The sequence below is a fragment of the Saimiri boliviensis genome, chromosome 13, assembly GCF_048565385.1.
Source record: "Saimiri boliviensis isolate mSaiBol1 chromosome 13, mSaiBol1.pri, whole genome shotgun sequence".
NCBI lineage: Eukaryota > Metazoa > Chordata > Mammalia > Primates > Cebidae > Saimiri > Saimiri boliviensis.
The window spans coordinates 31457014-31473950 of record NC_133461.1 but is presented as its reverse complement, the minus strand read 5'-3'; the positions used below and the strand labels follow the sequence as shown (position 1 = coordinate 31473950).

At 40.7% G+C, this 16937-nt stretch overlaps 2 protein-coding genes across 11 annotated transcripts in view; one reads left to right on the top strand and one right to left on the bottom strand.

Annotated features, from left to right (window-relative positions):
• Window positions 1–16937, top strand: part of KATNAL2 (katanin catalytic subunit A1 like 2) — a 183822-nt gene that overhangs the window by 102327 nt on the left and 64558 nt on the right. For 6 of the 10 annotated variants that reach the window (XM_039463586.2, XM_039463584.2, XM_039463585.2 and 3 more), the window contains exons 2-3: window positions 7449–7519; window positions 15795–15961. In XM_039463586.2, coding sequence (XP_039319520.1) covers window positions 7449–7519; window positions 15795–15961 — 238 coding nt within the window. Of the gene's footprint in view, window positions 1–7448; window positions 7520–15794; window positions 15962–16937 lie in introns of those variants that run through there. The other 4 variants (XM_074383501.1, XM_074383502.1, XM_074383504.1 and 1 more) reach the window with 4 other exon arrangements.
• LOC101035975 (KH homology domain-containing protein 1-like) lies at window positions 435–1633 on the bottom strand. The gene is made up of 3 exons (XM_074384263.1): window positions 1514–1633; window positions 1163–1345; window positions 435–854 (listed from the first exon to the last, which is right to left on the bottom strand). The coding sequence occupies exons 1-3, from the start codon at window positions 1623–1625 to the stop codon at window positions 670–672; spliced, it is 480 nt and encodes a 159-aa protein (XP_074240364.1). The 5' UTR covers window positions 1626–1633; the 3' UTR covers window positions 435–669.

Genomic DNA, 16937 nt, shown 5'->3' with positions numbered 1-16937 from the left:
ATTGGAACAGGAAGGGTTCAACTGAGGACAAGATTAGCTTGCCACAATCTTGACTAGACAGATCCAAATGTAGATTTGGCATTTGGAGAAACTTCTGGAAGGTATTAATTGACAGTTTGAGGGACTTCAGAACCTCTATCTGGACCCTTCCTCCCACCTTTCCATTCTCCCCATTGGTCTACACTTCAAGGTCCAGGAAAACCCTTGGACTTTGAGGAGGATCCCTTTTCAGAAGCCCCTGTTTTCACTCAACTCAGAGCAGCCTAACCAGGCTCCAGGCCTGAGAGGACTAGTTCCCGAAAGAGCTGACTTTTGTGCCTGGCTCCTTCCCTGGGCTGGGACTCCCCAGACCTCAGCACTGGCCTTGCCCAGAGAAGCCCCTGCAGGGCTAAATAAGTTCATCCCAAGGAAAAAGAGGACAGCACATGAAAGGCTTTGCATCTTAAGTAGCTTATTTTATTGGATTGCTTTGCCAATATAACGCTTTTTTACATTCGGATTTCCCTCAGACACATGCCTAGAAGGCATGAGAGGGACAGGCAGGACTCGACCCAGAAATTCAAGCTTTCTTCAGTGTGTTTCTTGACTTTCTCACCAAAAGCAAAGCCAAGACTTCTCTCATCCGCACTTCCCAGGGGAGATCAGTCCTTAATTATGGATAGAGTGAACTCAGAGATGGAATCCCGAGCAGCCAATCACTTGGTAAGGGGAAGGCTGAGGAATGCTAAGACAGATGGTTCCACTTATCCTGGGAGCCAAAGACAGGTCTCCGGCGTACAGTGGCAGGCTAATGGAGGCGACCAGGTCATTGTTGGTCAGGGGCTGGTTCCGGACACGCTCCAGCATCTCAAGACCTGCAAAAAAAGAAAGGTCCAGGGCTGCTGAAGCAAAGCCCATTACTGGGGCCCTTGGCAGGCCGGGACTCCACCAGGGACATTGCAAGGTGGATGTCACCCCAGCCTTGGCTTTCCAAGGTAACCCATTTATACCTCCTGGCTACCTGGCCACAGAAATGAGCCCTTCCTTTCCTAATGGACTCTGGGAAGCACCTGGATTCCCCAGCCACACAAGGGATTCTTCAAGAACCCAAGATGCCACACAACTCAGCCAGAACTCCACCATCAAGCCCCTCCACCACCACAGTTCAGCCGAGGATACCTACCTCGAGCATGACGATAGGGGTCCTGGCTCCCCACACAACAGAACACGTGCAGCAGCCACTGCCTGGCCCTGTGCGGTCCCACTACAGTCACACGAGTTTGGCCTGTAGCTGTGAACCAGCTTTCCAGCTGAATAAGGGTGCGGCTGTTCATCTCGATGCAGGGAAGGTATGTGTCACTGTGCCCTGGGAGCAGAAGAGGTGAGAGGAGGGAATGTCAGCCACCAGCCCTTGGGGAGTGGGGAGGTGGCCTTGGGGGAAGGGAGCCGAGATCTATGAAGGTGGCAGAGTAGGGAAAGATTGAAACCCGAGAAGACAAGGCTGAAGAAAGGGACATTAGCAAGAGCCACTCACCGAAGATAAGCTCTTCCTGGTCCGCTTCCATGTGGAACACCATTGGAGCATCAAAGTTTTCGGGCAGGGTCCACCACGGCTTCTCGGTGACAGTTCTTGTTCTCATGTCCATGCTCTGCTCTGACCAGATTCAGAAGAGGGCAAGTCCAAGCAACCAGTTGGCCAAAGACTTGGAAATAGTGAGGAAGGGCCTGGGCTCTGTCCTTAATAAGGAATCCAAATGACCCGCCCCTTGAACCACCCTAGGGTCGGTGTCCAATCCCCATAGGTCTTCTCATAATTCATTCATAATCTTCCCCATAATTCATTCCAAGTAATTATCTGCTCTGAGTTGAATCCTTTCATACCAAACCTAATCATCTGATTAGTTTAGCCTTTCTGATGCCTGAGAATCAAAGAAAAAAAAAAAAAAGTCAAGTATTGTAAAAACATTTAATGCCTTGGAAAAATATGTACAAAATATTATTTTATAAAACAAGTTATCATATCACATGAGGGTACTACTTTGTAAGAGGACTTAAAAAGTATAGGCTGGATGGAGTGGTGCACATTTGTAATCCCAGCTACTTGGGAGGCTGAGGTGGGAGGATCACTTAAGCCAGGAATTCAAGGCCAGCCTGGTAACATGGTGAGATCCCCGTTTATCTCTAAACAAATAAAAATAAATTTTAAAAAAGAATGTGACCACGTGTGTTTTTTTCTCATGGTTTTATGCATTGTCCCATTTTTCAACAATGATTATTTTTGTAAATACAGTTTGAGGGGAAGACGTGGTCATTAATCTGTATTGAATACAATTTTATAATAAGAGTTTCAGAAGTTTTTTGAGCAATGGAATAAGAACATGATCTGCCAAGGAACTAATTTGAAAGCATAAACATCCATTTAAGTACAGTAGGCCTGACATGTTTGTTTAAAAATTAGTCACTACTTTTTAAAAAATAGAATTTTTTTAAGTGCAGTTTTAGATTTACAGCCAAAGTGAACAAAGTTTAGAGAATTCCCACATACCTCCCTCTCCACAAGCTCACCTTCCCCCACTATCAACATCCCAAACTACAGTGATTAAGTTGTTGTTAAATTGACGAATCTACACTGTCAATCAAAGTCCATTTTACATGAGGGTTTATGCTTGCTGTTGTACATTCTGTGGGTTTGGACAAATGTGTAATGATGCATATCTCTCACTATAGTATATCATATAAAGTGGTTTCATTGCCCTAGAAATCTTGTGTTCTACCTGTTCATCCCTTCTTCTCCCCAACCCCTGGCAATAACTGATCCTTTTACTGTCTCCATAGATTTGCCTTTTCCAGAAGTTTATATATTTGGAATCATACAGTTTATAGGCTTTTCAATTGGCTTCTTCCACTTAGTGATATGCATCTAAATTTCCTTCATGTTCTTCCATGGCTTGATAGCTAATTTCTTTTAGCTCTGAATAATATTCCATTGTCTGAATGTACCACAGTTTATTTATCCACTCACCTACTGAATGACATTTTGGTTGCTTCCAAATTTTAGCAGTTATGAATAAAACTGCTATAAACATCACTGTGCCAGTTTCTCTGTGAACATAAGTTTTCAATTCATTTGGGTAAATACCAAGGAGTGCAATTGCTAGTCAGAGTAATTGCTGGGTAAGAGTATGGTTAGTCTTTACTTTAAAAAACCTGTCAAAGTGTCTTCCAAAGTGTTTGCACTGTTTTGCATCCCACCAGCAATCAATGAGTTTCTGCTGCTCTACATCCTCACCAGCATTTGGTATTTTGAATTTTCACCATCCCAGTAAGTGTGTAGTGGTATTTCATTGTTGTTTAATTTGCCATTCCTTGATGACATATAATGTTATCTTTTCATATGCTTGGTTGCCATCTGTATATCTTCTTCTGTGAAGTGTCAGTTCATGTGTTTTGCCCATTTTTAAGTGGATTGTGTGTGTGTGTGTGTGTGTGTGTGTGTGTGTATGTGTTGAGTTTTAAGAGGGTTTTTCTGGGTCTGTATATTTTGGAGACCAGTCCTTTATTAAACGTGACCTTCGCAACTATTTCTCTCATTCTGAATCACTACTTTTTATGTCATCTACCTTAAAAGTTCAAGGATTATGTTTTTAAATCTCTTTTTCTTTTGGACATCTGAGAGTCCTGACTTTTATTTATTTCAGACTAAATTCAAAGCAACTACTAGTTTTTGAATGGCAGAGAGCAAAAGTGGTCAAACAAATGGTACTTAGTATGCTCCCTTTACAAACATTTTGAAACACAGGTTGCCTTGTCTACTGCCATACTACCCTGAACGCGCCCGATCTTGTCTGAAACACAGGTTGCCTTATGTGTTGTGTTTTCTAGCAAGCTGAATAAAGGCTTATCATCTTAAGCACAAAGCTTTCTATTTGAATTCTTTTGGATGAACGTGTTTATAAAATAGGTTACTGTTTTACCTGACTACTTACACATCAAATATTGAATATAACTGAACCTCTTTGTTATGACTTTAAATCATAAGGTAAAAGAATATGCTAAAAAAAAAAACAAGAATAAGATGCTATGAAAGAAGAATCAGAGAATAAGAAGAATCTTCTGGAAATCAAAAATTTTATCATCTAAATAAATTCTGCTCAAAAATAAGGCCAAGGAAATTGCCCAGATTATAGAACAAAAGAGACAAAGGAATGGAACAGTGTTGGAAAAAGCCTTTAAAAGTCAATCCAGAATATCCCTTATCCAATTAATACGTATTTATGAAAATGAACCAGAGAAAATAGGAAAATAATTTACCAAAGAAATAATAAAAGAAGTTTTCCAAAAAGGATAACATGAGAATTTCTAGCTTGACAATGGTTAGGCAGTGAATTGAAAATGACCCACACCAAAAAAGAAATTGTGTAATTTTAGAACCCTAGAGTTAAAAATGAGATCCTAAAAGTTTCCTGGGAAGAAAAATTACACTACATGTGGAGGATCAGGAATAAGAAGGTAATGTTATACCTTTTTAGGCTATCAAGCTTAAAGTAGAATAAAGACAGTTTCAGACATACAAATTCTCAACATTTATATCCTATACACCTTTACTCAAGATAATGTGTGCTATCAAAACAAGAGAGGGACCCGAAAAGAGAAAGACTCAGTTTCTAGGGGATCCAATGCAGGAAAATGTCAAAAGGAAATCCCAGAAAAACCATCTATTGCAGGTGTAAGAGTCAGCCTCTGCAGCAGAACAGGAGGATAGTGGCTCCAAGAGGGAAGCAAGAGATGAGTGAGTAGAAAGGACACAAAATTTGATGTATTTGATGGCATGGGAAGTGATAGGAGATGTTCGAGTGTTTTGATTATTAACAATAGGTATGTTGAAAAGTAACCCAATAAAAATGGGGTGGCTATTCATTTCAAAAAATGTACGGAAATGTAAAAGTAACCGTGGTATTTTTGGCTCTACAGTAAACCATTTTTACCTAGTCCTAATAATGTAATCACTAAATATTGATCCAACTGTAGGGAAGGATAGTTTAAACAGCGTATAAGACAGCTCAGTTCTCATCTACCTTAATGGAAGTGAATAGTTAATGCCTAACACACATATCATGAAACAATGATGAATTATTTAGAAACATGAAAGTAAATATCAGAAGAAACAGCTAAAATAATTAAGGTTGTTTCCTCTAGGGCAAGGGTGTCCAATTTTTTGGCTTCCCTGGGCCACAGTGGAAGAATTGCCTTGGGCCACACATAAAATACACTAACACTAATGATAGCTGATGAGCTTTAAAAAAACATAATGTTTTAAGAAAATTTACGAATTTATGTTTGGCTGCATTCAAAGCTATCCCGGCCCACAGACAGAAAAGTAGAGAGGTGGTTGCCAGGGGCTGCGGGCAGGAGAGATGTGGAGTTCCTCTTTAATGGGAATGAAGTTTCAATTGGGGAAGATGAAAACTTTCTGGAGATGGTTGGTGATGATGATTGTACAACAATGAGAATGTATTTAATGACACTGAACTGTACACTTAAAAGTGGTTAAAATGATGGCTGGGCATGGTGGCTCACATCTGTCATCTCAGCACTTTGGGAGGCCAAGGCGGGTGGATCACCTGAGGTCAGGAGTTCAAGACCAGCCTGGCCAACATGGCGAAACCCTGTCTCTACTAAAAATACAAAAATTAGCTGGGCGCGGTGGCAAGCACCTGTAATCCCAGCTACTTCAGAGACTGAGGCAGGAGAATTGCTTGCACCTGGGAGACGGAGGTTGCAGTGAGCCGAGATCGCACCAGTGCACTCCAGCAAGGAGTGGCCTGTCACACAAGAGCAAGGCTTGACACACACACACACACACACACACACACACGATTAAAATGGGCCAGGTGTGGTGGCTCACACCTGTAATCCCAGCACTTTGAAAGACCAAGGTAAGAAGATCGCTTGAGGCCAGGAGTTTGAGACCAGCTTGGCCAACACTGTGAGACCCCATCTCTATAAAAAAGTATAGAAATCAGCCAGATTAGTTTTATCTAAGTGATAGTGTGCACCCATAGTCCCAGCTACTCGGGAGGCTGAGGCAGAAGGATCACCTGACCCTGGGGAGGGCAAGGCTGCCATACGAACTAATCACACCACTGTCTCAAAAAAAATTAAAAAAGAAAAAACTGGTTAAAATTGTAAATTTTACATTACATATATTTCACCACAACAAAAAGCAACTTAGAAAAAAATTTAGTATTATTTTCAAGTAATTATATACGTTTTAATTTTATTACATTAATTTTAATTTTATTACAACATTAATTTTCAAGCATGAATGCTTGAAAAGTGTTTTTTGGTTTGTTTGTATTTCACTTTTTGTTTTCAGACAGAGTCTCACTCTGTCACCCAGGCTGGAGGGCAGTGGCAAGATCTTGGCTCACTGCAACTTCCGACTTCCAGGTTCAAGTGATTCTCATGGCTCAGCCTCTCAAATAGCTGGGATTACAGATGCGTGGTACTATCACTGGCTGATTTTTGTATTTTTTGTAGAGATGCAGTTTTACCATGTTGGCCAGGCTGGTCTTGAACTCCTGACCTCAATTGATCCATCCACCTTGGTCTCCCAGATACCTGGGATTACAGGTGTGAGCCACCATGCCCAGCTCCTGAAGTATTTATATGTATCATAAATATAAGTGTTTTTGCTTAGAGTTTATGATGTAATTTAGGCCACACAAAGACCTTTTACGGCTTTTATCTAGTCCTTACCTGTATTCTCCTTAGATAAAGATAGATAAGTTATTTTCAAATAAGGGAAGTATTACTAAACATGACTATTTTGTAAATACGAGATTTCCAAATGTAGCACATTAACACTGAGAATAAATGCACAGATTCATCCAGTTTGAGCAAGGACCTTATTACACAGGAGTTGTCCTTTTATGGTCTCTGCTATTCTCAGTGGCTATTCTAAATGCTTACCTGTGCAGTCACCCCTGAATAGTTTGTGGGAACTCCTCTCTGCATTTGGTAGGGACTGGGTGGGGCTCTGAGTGAACTAAAATATGGGAGCAGGCAAGTGCCTGTGTTGTCACAGCTGATGTCTGGCTCACAGCTGATTATCTTACTCTAATCACTTTCGTTAAACTGGTCCCAATAGTAGTAGATGTGCGTTTGTTTCTTCACGATTATAAGCAATAAAAGGCCAACTGGCTCGGCAGTAAGAAGTCCAAGTGATAAAGAGCGATCCTAATTTAAATCATTGTCCCTTAAGTTTACAATTGAGAAGGCAGCTTTAAGAAGAAAATAACAATGGAAAACAACTTTATACGTCCTTAGAGACTTTGAACTGTTTTCCAGCCTTTAAGTCCTGCTGCTTGGTTTTGAAAGGTAGTTACATTTACCTTCCAGGGTTTGTTGCTACAACAGCAGTGTTATTTTTCTTGTGGTCCTACCTAAATTTTTCTTTTTGTTCACAGTGCGAGATGAGGACAGAAGCACGACGAAAAAATCTTCTCATTTTGATTTTGCATTATTTAACACGAGAAGGGTATGTTACATTGCAAACATTTACAGAGATAATTCTTCTTTCTCTGCCCTCCACTTTCCCAGATGTGTACTTCTAAATACAATAGACTTTCTTGTTTTAAACAGTTCTATATTCACAGAAAATTTGAGCAGAAAGTACAGAGTTCTGTACACCCCTTTCCTTTTCCAGTTTTCCCTCCCAGTGACATCTGTATTGATGTGATATATTATTGCAGTTGATGAGCCAATACATTATTAACTGAAGTCCGTAGTTTGCATTAGGGTATGCTCTTTGAGTTATATTGTGTTGTGAGTTTTGACAAATGTATAATGGTCATGTATTTGCCAATATGGTAACATACGGAATCTTTTTGCTTCCCTAAAAATGCTGATTCCTCATCCTGCCCCAGCAACCCAGACATGCACTTTTTTTTTTTTTTTTTAAATTTGAGAAAGGGTCTCATTCTGTTGTCCAGGCTGGAGTGTAATCACAGCTCACTGTAACCTCTAACCACATACCCCTGCTCCCAACGTCCCCAGTAGCTGGCACTCCCGGCGTGCACCATCATGCCTGGCTAATTTTTGCATTTTTTTTTTATAGAGACAGGGTCTTACCATGTTTTCCAGGCTGGTCTCGAATTCCTGAGCTCAAACGATCAGCCCACCTCAGTCTCCCAAAACTCTGGGATCACAGGTGTGAGCCACTGCACCTGGCCTCAGACGTATGCCTTTATTGCCTCATTTACCTAGATATATTTCACTTTTTCAACAGGCCTATCCAGTATATAAAGTACTTTTCCTTTCCTCTACACACTTGAAGACGGCATAATAAAGAGGTTTTTCTATAGTCCCACTGGTAGCTGTATACACAAAGATAAATCTCTTAATCACTTTTCCTTTCCTCAAAATAAAAGTATTGCATTTACTTGGACAACCTAAGCCCAGCTCTCTTCTTCGCAATACCCATTCTATAACTGGCAGGGAGAGGAAATTTGAAAACTTTTGGGTTTGACCACCTACCTCATTAAAAACACACAAGCAATTACAGTAAGGGCTGCTGCTACTGTGCTGGATGGTATAACGGGAAGAGAACTGGTCCGCAAACTGTTGGAAGGACACGTCTACTTCATATTCTCTTATTAAATTTCAGCCAGGAAGAAAACATTTAGGTTTCAGACTAAGAGCATACAAACTTTTTCTTTTACAGACGGGGTCTCACTCTCTTGCCTAGGCTGCATGATGATAGTTCACTACAGCCTCTAACTCCTGGGCTCAAGGGATCCTCTTGCCTCAGTCTCCCTAGTAGCTAGGATTTACAGGCACATGTCACCATGTCCAGCTAATATTTAAATTATTTTAAGAGGCAGGAGCAATTATTTTATTGCTGTTGCTCAGGCTGGTTTTGAACTACTGGTTTCAAGTGATCTTCCTGCCTCAACCTTCCGGTCATTTGAATTAGGGCTTTAAAACTTTTGAGTTAGAGCAGTTGTTCTCATTCAGGGTGACTTTACCCCTTGGGGGATATTCGACAGTGCTTAGAGGTCTTTTTGCTGTCGCACTGGCACCTAGTGGGTAGAGGCCAAGGAATCTGCCAAATGCCATCTGACGCACAGGACAGCACCATAATAAATAATTATCTGGCTTCAAATGTCAACAGTGCCAAGATGGAGAAATCTGCAGTTAGAGCAAGAAAAACCAACTTTTGATATTTTCACAGAAAGTCTGATGAGCATCTTTTCCTTTATTAAATATGGCAGCTACTAGTGAAATAAGGGAGCTACTGGAACTAAAAGCCAGTTTTGAGACTCCAGTGAACCTAGTCCTAGAGAAGTACAAAGGAAAAAGGAGGGGCGGGTAGGAGGCAGTTGACAAGGAACTGAGAGTTCCCGTTGCTTCTCTCAGCCATGCCAGCCTCTGTGGTTTTTAACAAACCTATTGCCCCCTTGAAGGGAATGGCCATTGTAGAGACTTTGAGGTATTTTTCTCTATATTTTATAGTAGATATCAGGGTATCTATCTTATGCTTGAAGACTTTCAGTCTTCAAAGAGTCAAAGGTTGTGTCAGGAGGCCACCTGGGTCTAAGTGGGAGAACTTTCCAGGCTTGTCCTGACCCAAAAGCCTTCCAGGGTCTTTATTTGTCTGCTCCAGTGTTGAAGATTTGCTTTTGCTTGAGGATCACATCGGAAAAATCATAATGTGTGTGGGTCATGTTTTCTGAGGTTTTGTTTTGAGTGACGATTTTTGTTTTGTTTTGTTTTGTTTTGTTTCGTTTTGTTTGAGACAGAGTCTTGCTCTGTTGCCCAGGCTAAAGTGCTGTAGTACAGTGGTGCAGGCTCAGGTCACCAAAACCTCTTCTTCCCAGGTTCAAGTGATTCTCCTGCCTCAGCCTCCTGAGTAGCTGGGGTTACAAAAGTCTACCACCATGCTGGCTAATTTTTTAAGTAGAGACGGGGTTTCACCATGTTAGTCAGACTGATCTTGAACTTCTGAACTCCGGTGATCCACCTGCCTCAGCCTCCCAAAGTGCTGGGATTATAGGTGTGAGCCACCATGCCCAGCCTAGAATTATGATCTTTTAAAGTTTGTTTTTTTGTTTTTGTTTTTGTTTTTGTTTTTTAATTCCATGACACAGCCCTTAGGAGATCCTGAGAACATGTGCCCCTAAAGTCTTTTAAAGAAAATGAAATCTCTCCAATTGCACTTAAGCATTTTAAAAATTATTTATGTCATTAAAGGATCTGGGGTTCTCTTTGTGGGCTTTTTCCCAAAATTTCAGGTATATGCATTTGGTAGTCAATTACGACACTGCACCTTTGAACAAACTTTGTTATTGAGTAATCTGATTTATTTTCTCCCCTTGACTGACCATGTAAGCTGTTTAATTGCAAAATGTAGCCTTCCTCCTTCCTCATAACACTTTAGTATCAGAATTTTGAGAATGACTTCCTTTTGGTAAATACAATGAATTGCAACAGTTTAAACACAAAAACATTTCTTACTCACCTTGAAACACATGATTTTTTTTTTTTTTTTTTTTTTTTTTTTTTTTTTTTGAGACGGAGTTTCGCTTTTGTTACCCAGGCTGGAGTGCAATGGCGCGATCTCGGCTCACCGCAACCTCTGCCTCCCGGGTTCAAGCAATTCTCCTGCCTCAGCCTCCTGAGTAGCTGGGATTACAGGCACACGCCAACATGCCCAGCTAATTTTTTGTATTTTTAGTAGATACGGGGTTTCACCATGTTGACCAGGATGGTCTCGATCTCTTGACCTCGTGATCCACCCGCCTCAGCCTCCCAAAGTGCTGTGATTACAGGCTTGAGCCACCGCGCCCGGCCGAAACACATGATTTTATTAGACACTTCTCTTTTTGGTGTTCAGAGAAATACATTTTATTGAGAAAACAGCTCATTCTTCCCACAGCCCCACCACTCCCAGACTAGAGAAATGAGTGTGCCCACCCCATGGTTAGCAGACAGAACGGTCACTTCTCAGTGTAGGCTCAAACACTGTATCTCCACAGAATAGTGGGGTGATATCAAGCCTCGGAGCAGGGCAGGGCTGACTTTGGTCCTTTCCATGCCTCTGTTTCTCCATCTGGACTATAAGGGCATTTCTGAAATTGACAAGCCAGACAGTCTGCATGTTGGCAGTAGGCTGCTCTGCTCTATTCGCCCGACACCTAATAAATGTAACCCCCAGGGTAGCATATGAAAAAGCACCAAGCGTCCACTCTAAGGCAAGGCTGTGGGGCTTGTTGTCATGGGGGGGCTTCTAGGATATGCAGATAGACTTGGGAACCAGACTGTTTTCTTTCAGATGCCCACTCTTCTTTTTGCTATTCTGTGATCTTGGACAAGTTACTTATTCTCTTTATGCTTCAGTTCCCTCGTCTGTAGAATGGAGTAATGGGGTATAGCTAAGTATCAGGTAGATGCCATTATTAAGAGGATTAAATATGTAACTTGCTTAGAATTGTGCCCAACAGTTACACTTATACTTCTACTATTGATAGGATTTGGGTTTTATTCTCTTAATAACCAACTTGGTTTAGCAAAGAACTTAAAGAAATTGGAATGTGGGTTTGGCCCATTTTACATTAACTTTTGCTGGAATACTAGCTCTATCCAAAGAATCCTGAGTTAAAATACCTCAAAGTACTTTTCTAAGTGTGTGCAACACTTGGAACAGTAGTTATCAGAGTGTTAACAGGTGTTACTTTAAGAGTTTCGTGATCAGGTAAGCTTGGCAGATATTGGATTCAACTAAACAAGTTTCCTTATTTCAGGACTTCTCGGACCATCTAATTTTCTATGTGCAATGTAAATATCACACTAAAGTCACAGTATTCAAGGTCTTGCAAACCAATTTGACCAAGGTTTTTCCTGGGGTTTGAAGTTCTTGTTGTTTTGGAGACAGGGTCTCGCCTATCGCCCAGGCTGGAGTGCAGTTGCCTGATCATGGCTTACTGCAGCCTCAAATTTCTGGGTTCAAGTGATCCTCTCACCTCAAACTCCTGAGTAACTGAAAGTACAGGCATGTGCCACCACACACGGTTATTTGTTTATTTATTTATTTATGTTAGAGATGGAATCTCGCTATGTAGACCTAGCTGGTCTTGAACTTGTGGTCTCATGAAATCCTCCCACCTCCACCTCCCAAGTAGCTCGACTGCAGGTACATGCCACTGTGGCTACTTTTTGTTTTGTTTTGTTTTTTGGTAGAGATGAGATTTAGCCATATTGCCCAGACTGGTCTGGAATTTCTGGGCTCAAGTGATCCACCCGCCTTGGCTTCCACAGTGCTGAGATTACTGGCATAATCTCAGCACTAAGGAAGTGGCCTAAGGAACTCCTGGCCTAAGGAATTCCTTTTTTTCCCCCATGAAACCATCTTTAGAGACTAGTTTTCCACAGATCACTTTGAGAATGCTGCCTTCCTGGATTAGTTGCCTGTTATAAAACTTAAACTCACCATGCCAGGGCCCAGTACTGTGAACATAGTATTAGATGCTCAGTAAATGTTATTTGCATAGCCAATGAGGAACTTACTAGAATGTAGATGGGTAGAATAATTAGAAAGTAAGACAAAACCATTTTCACAAATAATCCCTGATTTTTTATTACAATGTATTTTGTGTTCCATAAATTGTAACAGAAAGAAGAACTGTAAAAACAAAAAGACAGACGAATAAAAGTCACAGATGTAGTTGTTAAGGCCAAGAGTGTGCTGCCTACAAAGCATGCATTTTTCCTTTCTGCCACGAGGTGGCTCTTTGTATCGCGAATCAGTGAAAGTTCTACTAGAGTTGATCGTTTTCCCGAAACCCTGCTAGAAAAGGGACACATAAGTGGATTATCAAAATGACAGTTAACTACAGGTACTTTTAAGGACATATGAATGTCAGTAAAAGAGATCTGCCTTAATGAAGTTCTATAAATTCAGCAAGAGGTTAGATTACTATGGATTAAAATAAGCAAGCAGGGAAAGCTTTGTAGAGAGGGTGACGTGAGCTGGACTTGAAAGATGTGTAGAATATGAATAGACCACTGTGATGGTGAGGCCATTCCTGGCAGAGGCGCAGAGGAAGAGGCGGCACAGCCTAAGTGGAACAATTAAGTAAACAGGAAGACCAGAGTTTGAATGTGTGAGTGAGAATTGGTGCAGCAGGCAATGGAGGGTCGTGGATGCCGGTTCTTCTATTAATAGTCCTCCATTGCCATCTTCTCAGGCTTGGGTTATGTTAGCAGCTTCCCCGTCTCTCTCTTGTGTCTTGTTATTAAGGCCCACTATTGCACACGACTGCACACTACTTACCGAAAAGTACTCTTCTCTAAAGTCCTGTCCTGTCCCTCTGTTGGTTAAGAATCTCTAGCGGCTCCTCCTGCCAACCACATTGAATTCAAACCTCATTCAAACTCAGTGTAACAGGAAAACACAGAAGCAGTTTTGTTCTTCTGGCCAATTAGTTTAGGAAACATGGGGCTTGCAGTCATTTATTTTTGTAATTTTTGTTTTAGGTAAGGCTTCATGATCTTGGAAAGAGTTCAGAATATAATGTTAAGTTAGTAAAGACTACAAGCAATCTATGGTGCAAGTTTCCATTTTCCATCTTCTTTCTTTCTATCCTTCCTGTCTCTCCTTCTCTCACTTTTTCTTTCTTTCTCTCCCTCTCTCCATTTTTTTTTAAATTTTTTGAGATGGAATTTCACTCTTGTTGCCCAAGCTACAGTGCAATGCTGTGATCTCCTCGATCTTGGCTCACCGCAACCTCTGCCTCCTGGGTTCAAGTGATTCTCCTGCCTCAGCCTCCTGAGTAGCTGTGATTACAAGCATGCACCACCACACCCGGATAATTTTGTATTTTTAATAGAGATGTGGATTCTCCATGTTGGTCAGGCTGGTCTCGAACTCCCGACCTCGGGTGATCTGCCGGCCTCGGCCTCCCAAAGTGCTAGGATTATAGGCGTGAGCCACTGCTCCTGGCCTCTTTTTGTTTTAAAAGTGCATATGTATAAGTATTTAATCATTTTAAAAGTTTGGGCCAAGTGCAGTGACTCATGCCTATAATCTCAGCACTTTAGGAGGCCAAGGAGGCAGAATCACTTGAGACCAGAAGTTTGGGACCAGCTTGGGCTGCATAGCAAGACCCTGTCTCTAAACACACAAAAAAAGGTAAAATAAATAACTGGGCACGGTGGTGCACAACTGTAGCCCAAGCTACTCAAAAGGCTGAGGTGGAAGGATTGCTTGAGCTCAGGAGTTCAAGGCTGCAGTGAGCCAAGATTGTGCCACTGTACTCCAGCTTAGGTGACAGAACAAGACCTTGTCTCTAAAAAGAAAAAAAAATGTTAAAGTTTCTAAAGACAGAGGAAATGTTAGTCATTTTCTCTGAGAGGCAGAATTTTCTTTTGATTTACCAGCATTTTCTAGTTTTTTTCTTAAGTGAATATGTATTACTCCATACTAAAGTTATTCATAAAAAACTGATTTAGTTTTTCTCTCTGCAAAATGGGGAATAAGACATAGTTATAGAAGCATGGTGAAACATGAAAAAATATAGAGCTGATAGACTAGAGTCAAGTGATTGTTATTTGCAGCTTCTTTAAAATTAGCTTAGGAGAGATATATACATTTCAAGGTCATTGAAAATAATCATGGCAACCTCTTTTAAGAAAGTTTATGCTGGGCATGGTGGCTCACACCTGCTATCCCAACACTTTGAGAAGCCAAGAAGGAAATCGCTTGAGGCCAGAAGTTTGAGACCAGCTTGGGCAACATAAGGAGACCATGTCTGAAGAAAGAAAGAAAGAGAAAAAGAGAAAGAGGGTATAATAAAAAAGAAAGTTTTCTCTTTCTACTTTCCTAGATCTAGATTCAAATGAGACAGAAAGAACTCTAACTTGCAGCAGAAATCGGAATCTGGGGTCCTTTGATGAGCTGAATCTGGGATCCTTGGATGAGCTCCTGAAATTATATGCTAATTTGCACATGTGCACACTTTTCAGGAGAAAATTGTTGGTTTTAAAAGAAGTTAAGAACTAAAATTTAAAACCTGGAAAGTCTTTCATCTTTCAGAGGATTTTGAGACAAATCCCTTGCTTCTTGTGCTAAGACTACTTAAATTGGATAGTTTTGCAACTGAACAAGGTAAAAATGACAGTGAGGAACCAAGGTGAAGGTGCTACTTTTATACAGAAACACCCTGTAGTGCAATGTGTGACTGATTAAAAAATTACCCAAATAATACATTCCAAGTGGAAGTTATCTTATATGAAAGTTCTTTGATGATCTTGATTAGTAGATCTTTGGAACTTCCTTCAGTGCTCATGACCTGTTCATTTGAATTACCTCAGTGATGGCAAATTTGGGTTAAATTTGGGTTTTATCACTTTGCCAAATGTTACCTAAAATGAATAACTGTGAATAAAGCGGTAACCAAGTTTGGGGAAATTCCCATTTTAGGATGCAAATGAGTAAAGACAAATCACAAGATGTTTCTTGGTTGATTTACTTATTTAACTTTTTAAGCACTTCCAAAAACATCCTAAACAGTGGTGACATCACCAGAATAAATATGTAACTTTCAAAGGCAACTGCTCTGAAAGAAATAGTTAAATATACTTAACAACCATTGGGCTCTGTATAGGCAAACCTCATATGCACATACTAGTTTTGGTCTAATGTGCTATATATAGGCTTACTTTTTGTATTACATCCCTTTAGACTTGTAATGCCTGTTAGCCATTATTCTTTTCACCTGAGTTAATTTCTTCTTTTTCTTCTGTGAAACTGCCAGATATATCGATACAGCAAATGCTTTGGAGCAAGAAACTAAACTGGGGTTACGACGCTTTGAAGTTTGTGACAACGTTGATCTTGAAACTATTTTGATGGAATATGAGAGTTATTATTTTGTAAAATTTCAGAAATACCCCAAAATTGTCAAAAAGGCATCAGACACAGGTACATAGCTATTTTCTAGAAATAAGCCTTTATCTCATCTGTAAGATTAGTGTTTCTTTCTCATCTTATTCCCAGATAGATGGAGACCCTCACCCTGCACCAAAAGCGTACACCAAAGGATTGTGTGGCCATCCTCACATCCAGCACAGACAACTGCAATATGATCATCTGGACATTGACATCCCTTTAGTCATGTTGGCATTTGTCTGAGGAAATGCATTTTCAGGCAATAAAAGCAAAACCCCAGTGTATCATAGGTACTTTTCAGATAATTAACATTACTTTTAATCTCTTTTCCTTTCCTTTCCTTTTTTTTTTTTTTTTTCAGAAGGAGTCTTGCTCTGTCACCTAGGCTGGAGTGCAGTGGCACGATCTTGGCTCACTGCAAACTCCAACTCCCTGGTTCAAGCAATTCTTCTGCCTCAGTCTCCCCAGTAGCTGGGATTACAGGAGTGTGCTGCCACACCTGGCTAATTTTTTGTATTTTTAGTAGAGATGGGGTTTCACCATGTTGGTCAGGATGGTCTTGATCTCCTGACCTCATGATCCACCCACCTCAACATCCCAGAGTGCTGGGATTATAGGCGTGAGCCACCATGCCCAGCCTACTTACGTTTTTTTTTAGAGATGAAAAGAGCTGTTGGAAGAGGATAAATGATAAAAGACTTTTTCTTCTTAGGAGACCTATTGTCTATTTTGAAAATAACTATGAAAATGAGTATTGGGGAAGCTAATAGCTCATGTATAGATAATGAAATGCTTTTGAAAGCCATCAATCCAGATAATGATCAATATAATACAAAGACCCAGTATAGGTTAGCAGTCAACGAGGCTGGCTGGAGGAAAGATCTAAAGTGAGGGCCCTGTGCTTTGTAGTAACATTGACTGAGAAGTCTGTAAGTGGGGGAAGTAATTATAAACCAAGGGAGATCATTGTCCTGTTTACAAGGCACTTGTTAAGCCACAGACTTTAACA

What these genes read in the sequence shown, in the direction of transcription:
- LOC101035975 (XM_074384263.1), bottom strand. Translation starts at nt 1,625, where the DNA reads ATGGACATGAGAACAAGAACTGTCACCGAGAAGCCGTGGTGGACCCTG. An exon ending in CCAGGAAGAGCTTATCTTCG is followed by an intron (nt 1,346 to 1,513) that starts GTGAGTGGCTCT and finishes TTCTGCTCCCAG; the next exon opens with GGCACAGTGACACATACCTT. An exon ending in CCCCTATCGTCATGCTCGAG is followed by an intron (nt 855 to 1,162) that starts GTAGGTATCCTC and finishes CTTTTTTTGCAG; the next exon opens with GTCTTGAGATGCTGGAGCGT.